Here is a 13,578-nt window from a genome sequence, read left to right as displayed (position 1 = left end):
AATAGTTTAGGTGAATTGAATATTACCGCCATTGCCACAGTTCAAAAGATACGTCTGAAGTTGTCCGATAGAAATCGTCCAATTCAGTTGTCGTTCAAGCGCAGCCTGTCGTCTGCTGGTCGTAAGAATTTAAAAATGGACGGATGGCCTAATTTGATGACCTTCAGCCGCGTAAATAGAGGTCAAATTTGAAATAATATTCCGCACAGTATCGTCCAAATTACATATTGTACAACCAGTCACTCCGCCCTGGAGTGATTTTTCGAATTTCGAGCTAGTTTAAAGGCTCGTGAAACTTACTGAACAGTTCCTGTAAACCGGTACGTGTATGAGAACGTCAAAACTGAAATCGTATGTTTTCATAATTTACCTGTGTAGACACGTTGTAAAATCATATTTATTATCTCCTTTATTATTTCGCTAATGTCTATATGTTTTTCTTAATGCATAACGTTCTAGATTGAAATTGTTAAAACCGCTGTTGCATGTTTCTTCTCCATCCAAATTTGACAATTATACTAAACTTGTTTACAAGGTTAACTTCAGATTAGAAATAATACCTGAAGTAACAATAGAACCGTTTGTTGTCAGATTTGATGTGTTGCCGTTGTAGTCACGAGTCTTAATAGATAGATTACAGGATTATTCTCAAAGTACATTTATACCTGCCAACAATGATGCGATGAATATTTAATTTTCTGTCATCATCTAAAATTAAGTTAACTTCCAAACTACGTTGATGCGAATTATCTTGCGTCAATTTATTATGCTAACTGTCATAGAAGAACCGGTATGATATATACTTTACTAAATTCTTACAAATATACAAATATTTAATTTTGTGATGTACTCATTGTTATAAATCTTTCTATACAAACAATAAAAAAGAATGAAGCTTAAATTGAATGTTGCATACATACTTTACAAAAATAATATATGATATGCTCAACTAGCCGTCCACATTAATTTAATACACTATCAATGAAGGAATAATAAACAACTGAAACTTAAAAGTACTATCCATATTGATATCGATATCTGTTACACTTAATTTCATTACTCGCAATTGTGTGATCATTAAATAAATTGAGAAAAAAGTTATAAACCTTTGTACAATTTTTCTAAGTCTTGTATTTATTTGTTAATATATGCATTTAAGAATAAAATCCTTGCTACTGTATGACCTGCTATTGCAAAGCTTCTTATCTATGCTATGGCAATAAAATTATTAATAATCAGGAACTGTGCTGCTTGATCTTCAGTGCAAAATTTCTAATTGCATACTTTGACCATTTTATTATCATTTTATTTGCATTCCAGACTCGAGTTCATTCGCATCTGTAAATATTATAATTGAATTTTAATACAATTAAAATTAATCCCTTTATATCGAGTGTTTAATTTGATTTGCAAGATCAAACTTCATATTTTTGACTTATTAAATAATGTATAAAAAAAATTTCGTCACCGGTCATAGTCGAAATGATAAGTTATGTTTGAATACTTGTTTTTATACGACCTTTCATCATTCACTTAGCTAGTGGACATCACATGTTCTATGGATCTTGCGAAAACAGAATTCTTGTCAATTTATTCTCTGAGTAGTATTGTTGGTGACTAAAGCGGAGATACTTGTCAGTTCGGCGTGTTTGATAAACATGGGCACGGTATGTCTGTGTGTATAGAATATCTTTTCAAAACATGTACGACTTGTAATGATGTTTATCTGTTCTATCCCGTCCCACAGAATCTTGTAATTTTCAATTTGGATAAAGGTTTATCCAAAGTGAAAGATGATACCAAATGTTTACTCTTACCTATACATTTTGTTTTAGCTAAAATTGTGGTTCTGATATGAATGTGTGCAAAGTTTGTATATTTCTTAGTTAACGTTAAACCAGTTATGAGATAGAATAGATACATTGAGTTTAACAAAATATAAGGGCATGTATGTCTTGTATTATTTTTCATTTGTGATTCTTTGGTAATGATGTCATGGACAGAATATTTGTTCATAATTGTGTGGATGAACGCCATTGTTAAAAGGAAAGATCGTGAAAACCTTTGAAAAAATGCCTAGATTTCAGTGCAAAACTTCAATAAACTTCAGCTTCTTATGTTGTGTAGTGTCGCAATGGATTCGTTGGCTGCATTAAGACAAAAGTTTCAAAACTCTACGAAGATGCTTTTGAAGAGAGTAGCGCGTTTGATTGAGCGGGTTTATAAATCTCACTGCTTTAGATTGATCTGGATTGTAAGTTTTACAAGATACAAATACCTCAGTATATCATCTGTTAGCAGTAGTAACTAACTCAATGCCAATATTAAGGAATTTTAAATCACCATGGAAATAATAGTGCTAAATATCTGTGGGTACGTCTTCATCCATTACTCTTTATTCTTCGTAATACCTTCAACGCACCAGTACAACATTGAGGAATCATGTTAGTTGCTTCCCAATAAGCTTCCTTATTCCACATCAATTAAATCGTTATCTTACCAAAGCCCTTGGATAATCTCCGTCATGCCTGTTCTGTTCATACATCAGCATTGGTTTCTTCATTTTGCAATACATCAGACTAAGTAGTGAAGATATTTAACTGCACATAATTTTTTATGACGTTATAAAACTCTAAAAAAATTGGTTGATTTGTTTGACGAAACAAAACCTGGCCAGTATGACACATATGTTCAGCATGATACAAGAAAGATAGAAGACACAGTTAATATTACATCTTGTATCAGCTATTCTTCATCTAGTAAAAGGAATATTCTTACAATCTCCACTCAGTTTAATCTAAAGCTGTAACACAAGTAGAAGACTATTTTTTGAGAAGTTACTACCTTTATGATTGTTCGTGCAGCAGAACTAGAGTAACATTATACTTTGCTTTTCATGCTGCTACTGGATGCATTGTTTCAGTAGTTTATATTACGGGTGCCTGTCCGTTTAATGTCTACTTGTTTCGTTTAATGCGTAAGTACTCATCTCTTGTCCTACCGATGGGCAAGTTCTGTCAGAGCTTCAACACACGTAAAATAAATAACCCAAGTTCAATTTGCTGATTGAAGTGTGTAATATTTTGATCAACGTATTCAGAAATTCATTGCATGATGGAAAACTTACTTACTGTTTTATTCGATAATTTTATTTCATTTTTATTCGACACTACACTATAAATAGCACCCTGGCTTCGTAAATACTCAAGCTTAAATTTACGGAATCTAACAAAAATTTAATCCAGCTAATTTTGATTGTGTCGTATAATCGTTTTGTGAGTAACAAAAAAATCTTTTAGTGTTACCTTATTTTTCACATATTTATCCTTCGAAAAATCACTTTGAAAAAAAAATTCAACGCTTCATATAGTCATTGATTTAGATATTGAATATTTTAGATATTAAGCAGAAAAATGAGCCAAGGCAGGGACGAAGCTACAACGTTATCTGACAGGCAACTGAGAGTTCTTGTCCTTAATAACGGGGAACATCAGGATGGCACGCTATATCGATTGCGTAAAGGTACAGTCAAATAAATTATACTCATATTAATAAACTGCATTAAAAAATTTCGCAAACACAACCTTACCCAAGCAGTTTTACATTAAAAATGCTTCTAGAGAAAGTATGTCTGTGAACTTTTATTTTAGCATGTTTAGTGAACTGAAACTTCATTATCCTTATTTCTGTACTAGGGTGGCAAGTGCAATTCAGACTTGGACCTTCCTTGCTTGGAAAAAATATTAATATTTTTACGAATCACCCACTAGAAGTCAACCAGAAGTTTGAAAGAACTTCTTACTATCAATTGCTTTTGGTCAATGATTCTGCAGACTTAACACTAGCATTGGCAGGTTCATTCCATTATTACATCACAGATGATAGGTAAGTCTGAACACAATTACTTCACATGACATGTTAACTCATGTATCATATACTTAACTGAGAACTCATATAAATCTGTCTCAACTTAAAGGGAGGCAAGCAATGAAACCCCGATTGCATCTGGATATCTTCTAGTGGATCCTGAACTACACATAGGTGGTGGTAAAGAAATCCTTCCTTTGGATTGTATTCAATGTCAAACAGTCCTGTCGAAGGGATTGGGACCGCTACCAACTTGGGAGGAAAAGCTACTTGTTGCTAAAAATTCTGGATATAATATGATACATTTTTCACCAATTCAGGTAATATTGTAATGCGTGTTGGTGTTACGCAGTTGGTAATTATTTCAATGTGAAGTAGTTGAATAATTTTGGAATTGTAATTAGCAATCATTAAATAATTCCTTTTTTCAATTTTTCGAGTTTGTTAATCAGCACCAGCCATCATTTCATAAGCAATACTTTTAAGTGGTACTATCATGTTTTCAGCGTGGAAAAAAAAGTGTGTATAACAGATTTGAATAACAAATGTTTATCTACTTTAGGAACTTGGAGGATCGAGATCTTCGTACAGTTTGTGCAATCAATTGAAATTGAACCCATCATTCCACAGCGATGACAAGGAAGTGACATTCGAAGATATCGAAAAGTTGATATCTAAAATAAGAAATGAATGGAATGTAAGATTTTCAGTCACAGATTATATATGTACATTTACCTCACTTTTGTTGAGGTATATTCTAATACTCTCTCCAAATTTAGGTACTCAGTGTTTGCGATATAGTTTTGAATCATACAGCTAATGAAAGTTCATTCTTAATTCAACAACCAGAATGTGCGTACAACTGTTTGAATAGTCCTCATTTACGTCCAGCCTATATACTAGATGCAGTATTATTTGAATTGACTATCCAAGTCGCGGCTGGAGAATGGGAATTCAAAGGCATTCCTCCTGTGGTGGAAAATGAAGAACATTTAAATGTGAGGCTTCGTTCTCTTATATTTCAGATTCACTAAACACACTAAATTCTCATGAAATGAGAAGCTTGTATTTTCAGCACGCTGACAATAACCTTTACTGTAATTTGTTTTCAGTCAATCAGACACGCTTTACACACGCACTTTCTACCACTTGTGAAAATTTATGAGATGTTTATACTAGACATCAAGGACATAGTAGCCGAATTTTTGAGCCTGGCACGAAATCAGGTACCTCAAGAATCAATCGCAGGAGATGTCGAAGATGATATTTGTGTCATAACAGATCCGCAATTTCGTAGACTGAAGGCTACGATAGATATGCCCCTTGCGTTACGAGTTTATAATGTTTATAGGTAAAGTAAAATACTTCATATTAATAATATCTATGAATTACCCATCACCACAATTAGATATTATGATTCAGTTAAATAAATTTGGTTTCAGAGCCAATTGCTTTGATGAAGAAACACGACTGAAGCTATGTGCGCAAGAGTTGAAATCAAAACTAGAAGAGCTCAATGGAGCTATAATCAACGAAGTACAAAACCATTTGAATGCTGCAGTTGAAAATACAATAGCTGGTATTCGGTATTTTCGGGTACAAGCAGATGGACCTAAACAGAAGGAAGTCAGCGAGAGAAATCCACTTGTTCCCAGGCATGGTTATCATCAAAGTGCCATTGTTTCATTAAGGAATATATCCTGTATTCTAAATTGATGCAGATTGCTAATATTCATGACTTCACAGATATTTCACGGACTATGGAACTCCCTCATCTTTATCTGAACGAGAATCAATTATGTATTCTGATACAGGATGTTACCTAATGGCGCATAATGGCTGGGTCATGAATAGCGACCCTCTAAAAAATTTTGCTGACCCAGACTCTACTGTCTATTTACGCAGAGAGTTGATTGCTTGGGGTGACAGTGTAAAACTTAGGTAAGTTTGCAGAACAGAAATGAAAACGGCATTAAACTTTCAATCTAGTGAAAGACAGATAAATAATTCAGTTTGCTGCATTACTTGTTATGAAGTAAAAAATGTATGGTTTTTACACATCAGGTACGGAAACTCACCTGAAGATTCTCCATTCCTTTGGCAGCATATGACGAAGTATGTTGAACTCACTGCCAAAATTTTCGATGGCATCCGATTAGATAATTGTCATTCAACTCCAATTCCAGTTGCAGAGGTACTTTCAATCAGTAGAACAATATTTCTCTCTCTATGTCCCCAAATTTATTTTCATTAAGACTACTGTCTTTGTTACATAGTATCTGCTGGATGCTGCGCGCAGAGTTAATCCTAACTTATATGTTGTTGCCGAGCTCTTCACCAATTCCGATCAGAAGGATAACATTTTTGTAAATCGTCTTGGGGTGACCTCACTAATCAGAGGTAGGTGTTACTTGTATTCTATCAGGCGTCCATCAGTATTCAGATGCTGACAAATCAATTTCTACTTCTCATTTTCTTAATTAGAGGCAATGTCAGCATGGGATAGTCACGAAGAAGGCAGATTGGTATATCGCTATGGGGGTGAGCCGGTTGGGGCATTCTTGCAACCTCGACATCGTCCTTTGGTGCCAAACATTGCTCATGCCTTATTTATGGATTTAACTCACGATAATCCTAGTCCAGTGGAAAAACGCAGTGTATTTGATTTGCTACCAAGTACAGCTCTTGTGTCCATGGCATGTTGTGCTAGTGGCAGTAATCGTGGATACGATGAATTGGTACCACATCACGTAAGCAAACATTTTCATTATAAAAGATTGATTCATCTTATAGCCTGCTATGCTAGACACAGATTATTTTCGTTAAAAACATTATTTTCACATAAATATGCACTGCAACCTGGTCAGTCATTAGGAAATTTCACTCAGCACCAATAGCATTAGAAATATTAACTATTAGACAAGTAATAGCAACTTCTTAGTGGTGTTTCTTCACATTTTAGATTCACGTCGTCGATGAAACCAGACAATATACATCGTGGACAGATAATGACGAACTAGCTGAAAAAAATGTACATCTTGTAGGATGTAAAAGTGGTATAATTGCAGCTAAAAAAGCCTTGAATGACTTACACTACTGGCTTGGAAAACAAAATTTTTCTCAGGTATGATAACCGTGTTTATACTTAATGTATTTTTAATTTATTTCATTTTGATCGTCGATCATGCATGTTGAAAGGAGAAATCATACCCTTGGGTTTATAATAATTTTAGGTATTTGTTGATCAAATGGACCCTGACATAGTAGCAGTGACCAGGCATTCACCTATTAGTCATGAAAGCGTGGTCTTAGTTGCATTCACGTCATTTAAGCATCCTGATGCTAACGCGAAAGATTTAAGACGGTATATCAAACCCCTTCGCGTTGAAGGAGTCATTGATGAGATACTGTTGGAGGCATCTTTATCCCACAATGATACCACGTAAGTATCTGAAAAAACAAGTTCTTTATTAAGTGCCATGTAATCAGATTTTTACTCAGGCAAACTAATTAGAGCTCCCAATACCGAATATTAATCACAATGTCGCACTTATTTCAGAAATGCTAAATTACCGTTCCAAAAACCAGTGCAGTATACGCGGGATGAAGATGTTATAAATGGTTTGTCAGAATATGAATTGGATATTAAAGAACACATCCAAATTTGTGACTCTACTATCGTGGAAAAGGTTGACTCTGGTGATCCAAAAATTACGCAGCTTAATTTTGTTAACTTTCAACCTGGAAGCATATTGGCAATTCGGTGGGTTGGCATCTTTCATAACTCACGATACTTTTACTGAGATAATTATACAGAATTCTAATCTTTATATTCCGTGTAACGACATTTCAGCGTTTCTCTACATGTCAATATTAAACCTGCACTTGACAAGCTCCAGAATACTATTAAAACCATCACTTCAACTGAAAATTCTGACTTACGTGTCATTGTCTCTCGGATGAGTTTACCAGATCTCAACAGAGCTTTGTATCGCTGTGAACAAGAGGAACGTGATGAAAGTTCGGGAGCTCTTGGTGTTTACGATATACCTGGATATGGCCCGCTAGTTTATGCTGGATTGCAAGGTAATGAATTCAATAGTTGAAAGTAATTTAAAAGACCACATTGCAAGAATTTTTCATCACTCTTCAATCCGTAACAAAAAATTGTCACTGTTAATCATTGAGACTATTTCAGGTTTCATTTCACTACTGGCTGAAGTTCGTCCAAATAACGATCTTGGACATCCAATGTGCATGAACCTTAGACAGGGTAACTGGATGATAGGTATGAAACTCACAATTCGTCTCAAGTGCTATTATATTTATTAAGTATTTGCAAAGATCATTTGTTCCATAGTTTTATTTAGTACAGTATCGTATGCTGTTAATAAAAAGCTAAAGTCGTTGTTTCTTTCTATCTTCATAGAATATTTTCTTTTTTAGACTATATTTGGCAAAGGCTCAAAAGAGATGAAGGAACAGCAGCTCTTGGCGATTGGATTGAAAAGGCTGTGGAACCATTCCAAGTAATTCCTCGATACTTAGTACCGAGTTACTTTGATGTTATTGTTACGAATGTCTACATGACTTTGTTGGATCAATGCTATGCGCTGATGTCCAGGTAAGGGTTTAAAAAATCGCAACACATTTCAAAGTGACTACTCTATATCTCATGATTGACATATTACGAACTTTTGTCAACCAATTGCGCAACGATATAATACTACCAGTTCAGAATTCATTCTTCATGTGTGTAATATTATAGAACCCTTTACACAACTGATAACATTTTGATGCAACTAATATTACACCTCTAATGAACATTTTTTTGCTTCAGTTTTGTTCGAAACGGTTCAACGTTCACGAAGCTAATGTCCTTAATCTCCGTTCAAATGGGTGGTGTTATAAAATCAGCTCAGTTACCGGATTTATCGCCGAACTTGGCTGCTCCTAAACCAAAAATTAAGGAGGTTGACAATTCGAAAATGCAATTGTGCTTGACATTAGCTGCAGGTCTGCCCCATTTCTCTGTTGGATATATGCGAAACTGGGGTAGAGATACGTTTATCGCAATAAGAGGATTATTAATTCTGACTGGCAGATACAACGATGCCAGGTATATTATTTTGGGATTTGGTGGGACACTGCGACATGGTCTCATACCTAATTTACTCGACGGAGGAAAGAATTCAAGGTCTGTATATTTAACAATGGACAAGTGCAGTGTAGATGAATCAAAGATTTTTTGTTCACATTCAAATTTTTTGTGATCTACTGCAGTTCTAAATGTATATGCATGAACGATATATTTTACCTGTAGATACAATTGTCGAGATGCTGTTTGGTGGTGGCTGTATACTATTCAAAAATATGTTGAGGAAGTCCCAGATGGCATAAAGATTCTCAAAGATGTCGTTTCGAGGCTCTACCCAACAGATGATTCTCCTGCTCTACCAGCTGGACAAGAGGTGTGCTATGAATAAATGTTATAAAAATAAAATTCTAAACTCTTACAATCATTTTTCGCTGTACAGGATCAACCATTGCATGATGTAATTCATGAAGCCCTTACCGTACACTTCCAAGGCCTTTGCTTCCGTGAACGAAATGCTGGAAGAAAAATTGATGAACACATGACAGACCGAGGCTTCAATAATCAAATTGGAGTACATCCAGAAACTGGTTTTGTTTTTGGCGGAAACGACGCTAATTGTGGTACCTGGATGGATAAAATGGGCTCTTCGGAGAAGGCTGGGAATAAGGGGAAACCTGCTTCACCAAGAGACGGGTCTGCAATTGAATTAGTTGGATTGAGCAAAAGTATTCTTACCTTCTTGGCAGAATTGTATAGGCAAAATATGTTTCCTTATGGAAGTGTTCAGAGGAAACACCGTGATGGTATGTCTATTTGTAACACAATAAATACCAAAGATTCAATAGAAACCAGCATGTATGTACATGCTCATGCTGTCTTAATTTCTTAGGATCTATTGTAACGTGGAGCTATAAACAGTGGGCTGATAAAATCGGAGCAAATTTTGAAACTTATTATTACGTAAATGAAAAACCTACGGATGGAGAGCTGAAACCAGAATTAATACATCGACGTGGAATCTACAAAGATAGTCACGGTGCCACACAACCATGGGCCGATTATCAACTTCGGCCGAATTATCCCGTTGCTATGGTCGCTGTAAGTACCTAATTTTAGTTAATAATTACCCATCATACCTTTGTGTCATATATAGCCTTATATAGCCATATATATCTTCGGATGAATTATACATGAAATCAACTTCCTTCTCAAGGCTCCGGAAATGTTTGACCCACACCATGCTTGGACAGCGTTGAAACAAGCGGAGGAAATATTGTTGGGTCCATTAGGCATGAAAACATTAGACCCTGCTGATTGGGCATACAATGGCTACTATGATAATGCTAATGACTCAAATGATATTAAACTAGCGCATGGGTGGAACTATCACCAGGGGCCGGTAAATTATTGAATTCACAAAAATTCAAAATTCAGATTATGATCGTACATGCAATTTAAACTATAACGTTTTGGTTGTTTCTGTACTTGTCGTATTTTTTATATTGATACTATTATGTCTTGTAGGAATGGGTTTGGCCAATAGGATACTTCCTTAGAGCGCGTCTCCATTTTGCGTCATTGGTTGGTGGCGAAGACGAACTTCGCAGAACAATAGAATCCACCGAAGCTATTATATCCAAACATTTAGTTGAAGCATCTACCAATCATTGGAGAGGACTTCCAGAATTGACAAACAAAGACGGCGAATATTGCCGTGACAGCTGCCGCACACAGGCATGGAGTGCTTCGTCAATTATCGAGGTGAGTGCTTTAAACAGACATTACGTCAGGACTAGTAGTGAGTTGGTTTTCTTACCATTCCCACCATTTGTTAATGTTTTTGAAGATAATGTATAAAGACTTCATATGTCCGCAGGTTCTCTTCGATTTGGATAAAATAAAACAAGGATTGTCTTCTACTGGAAAGATTGCATCAAACTGATATAATTTTGCGTGTGTTCACCACCGCCACTTACACTTAGAATATTTGAAGCTAGTAAAAGATCGTATCGCAGAAGGTAGACAAAGCCACGAGAGTATTTGTACTAATGAAGATACAGTAGCTGCACTTTGCACGGAGACACACGCATATGTTACTCCGCCAATAGACTTAGCACAAGCACAATTACAGCACACTATCAATTTTGGAATTATTTCCGAAACTGAAGCGTATTCCAATAATAGGTCAATTAATGATCTACCAGTTGGAAATGCAGACACAGAAATCGAAGCTAACGCGTCTGTTGCTATGAATTGTCCACTTTTCCATGTCGATGAAAACTTAAAAAAAGATGTACCTAACTTAGAAAAACGAAGCTCTGAAATCATTAACGATGTTGCGCAACTTATGTATGGCGAAAAATTATACTCTGAGGAGTCAGGAAATTCATCAAGTCAATACACATCAAGAAAGATTCGTAGTAGACATGCTATTGAACAACCGACAGAGAATAAACCCTATCACATAAATGTTAACGCACTTCCCATCAACCGTTCATTACACTTGGATTCCAAAGTTCGACTAAGTATCGATGTTTCTAAAGCCCATCCAACTGATCACATTTATGAAGAGATTGGAATAGCTACAGAGTCGCCAAATATTTCAAAATACGATATTTCGGATTACTATGAAAAATATAGCCCCACAACAGCTAAGATGCTGATAGACACATTATCTCTACCCAATTACAAAATTTGCAAGATCTGTGCAGCTAAGCAAACTAGTGTTGTGTACAGTGATCGTTTAATTAGATTTAATAAGCCACTTTACGCCAAAGAAGTGACTTTATATCAAATAGAAACTTCTCTCTACTTTAGGTATACTAGTAACATGACATTTTACTCTAATTTCGGGCGTATACATCATGATCTTGATTCTGAAAACTTTATACCCGTTTATAATCAAAGGAAGTCAAATACTCCTGGAATATTTTATTCAAATAATTCGTCCACAGACATCTTCGATTTGAAATCGACTTTGGAGCCAACCATAAAATTAATAGATAATGTTTTTCACGGGCTAGCTGACACCGAATTATATCACCGAAGTACAACCCATTTTTTCAATCGGATATCCAGAAACGGCTTTGCTCCCATGGTATTTAATAGCGATGCGAAACATTTTCTGCAAACAATTAAAAGCATTGGCTATGAAACAGATTTGAAGAATTGGATCAATTATCGCCAGAATGCAGTGAAACTGCGAAGTTCAAAGTCACATGAATTGCCCCTATCTGTTATCGAACCTCATCCAGATAGATCTAGTTTGTTATTACTTGAGCCTTTGCTGTTTATGCCAGATATATCAAATCCTAGACGAAAAAAGGCCAAGAATCGTATCACACGTTCTGAACGTTTGAAGATAGTAAGAATGATGATCGCCTATACGTTAGCGTTCTTCCTTTTGGCAATTATTACGTTTTATATAATATATTTCAGTTGAGCTAAGCAAAATTTATACGATTATTTAATTGATTATATCAAAAATTTCAAGTAATTTATGGATTGACCACAGATAGATTCTATTGTCAAGTGATTTATATGCACAAATATTTTTGGATCGTTAGCAAACAAAAGTGACAATAATTCCTTCAAAATTACAAGCATATGTATATTTTTTGCTCCTCGTTTTTTTGTATATGTATATCATACAAACACGATCATAAATCAATTCAAATTTTCATGTTTCATAATAGTATTTTATATGGCGAGAGCTTTTAATTTTGTAACCAATCCATCGATTACACTATTCAATCAAGCTGAAGCAGCCCGAACACCCCACAAATTTGCCGTTTATATCACAGATATGTATAGACAGCTCTTGACCATGACGGATGATGGTTTACTCTATTCACTGATGTGTGGAGTAGCTTCAATCTTGCTCTGAATATAAATATTTTATTCAAAAGTTTTGATTTGGTGTGACGGATCATATGCTTGGATACAGTTTTGGAACCCATGTAGACTATATCTAATCAACAGGCCAAATTTAAATCGCACAATCGAAATTAATCACTTACATATTTCAATTATAAATGTTCTCGTACTAATTTAGTTGCAAACAGTCATTTTTCATTGAAACTGTCTTGATCCTATAAAAAAGTTTCAGAAAAATGTAGAACAGAAGAAAAAACATAATAGCTTTAATTGTGAGTATAAAGAGGTATAGATGATACTATTTCTTGTATTTTATATTCTTGTTGTTATTTTTTATGGTCGCAATAAATCGTCAAGACTGTGTTTAAATGTAGTGGTTTTGGGAATTGAGGGATTAACTAATATTCATAAAAAGCTTTACAGATTTGTTCTAAATGAATGACAAAAAAACATGTTTTTAATAAAATGCACACCAACGTTTTAATAGGTAGTTATGCTTATTATTGTTATTACTATCATTATAATTATTATTACTGGTTACCTGTGGTACACAGTGGAAATATATATTATATACAACCTTAAACATTTTGTCCTTAACACTGAATCCCGGTTGAAATGATCATGCTTTCTATGCTTGAGTACAGAAAAAAGACGCGACTAGTAAAAATATCAAATATTGTATATATATCCCTCCAAAAACCGGATACTCTGTGTTACCAAGTTTAGCGATTTCTCCA

At 35.0% G+C, this 13,578-nt stretch overlaps 1 protein-coding gene across 1 annotated transcript; it reads left to right on the top strand.

The window, feature by feature from the left end:
* Nucleotides 1–224: 224 nt before the first annotated feature.
* On the top strand, nt 225–13,476 carry LOC124409319 (glycogen debranching enzyme). Its single transcript, XM_046886864.1, has 26 exons — nt 225–351; nt 2,128–2,254; nt 3,399–3,522; nt 3,696–3,885; nt 3,977–4,187; nt 4,430–4,564; nt 4,647–4,865; nt 4,980–5,218; nt 5,310–5,522; nt 5,614–5,808; nt 5,932–6,061; nt 6,144–6,267; nt 6,352–6,617; nt 6,830–6,991; nt 7,101–7,309; nt 7,427–7,630; nt 7,721–7,953; nt 8,066–8,155; nt 8,314–8,491; nt 8,708–9,064; nt 9,191–9,338; nt 9,405–9,768; nt 9,855–10,063; nt 10,179–10,364; nt 10,490–10,726; nt 10,842–13,476. Exons 1-26 carry the CDS (start codon nt 329–331, stop codon nt 10,905–10,907), a joined length of 4,839 nt encoding a protein of 1,612 aa, XP_046742820.1. The 5' UTR covers nt 225–328; the 3' UTR covers nt 10,908–13,476.
* Nucleotides 13,477–13,578: the final 102 nt, after the last annotated feature.

The sequence above is a fragment of the Diprion similis genome, chromosome 8 (genome assembly GCF_021155765.1).
Source record: "Diprion similis isolate iyDipSimi1 chromosome 8, iyDipSimi1.1, whole genome shotgun sequence".
NCBI lineage: Eukaryota > Metazoa > Arthropoda > Insecta > Hymenoptera > Diprionidae > Diprion > Diprion similis.
This window is presented reverse-complemented; position numbering and strand designations above follow the sequence as displayed.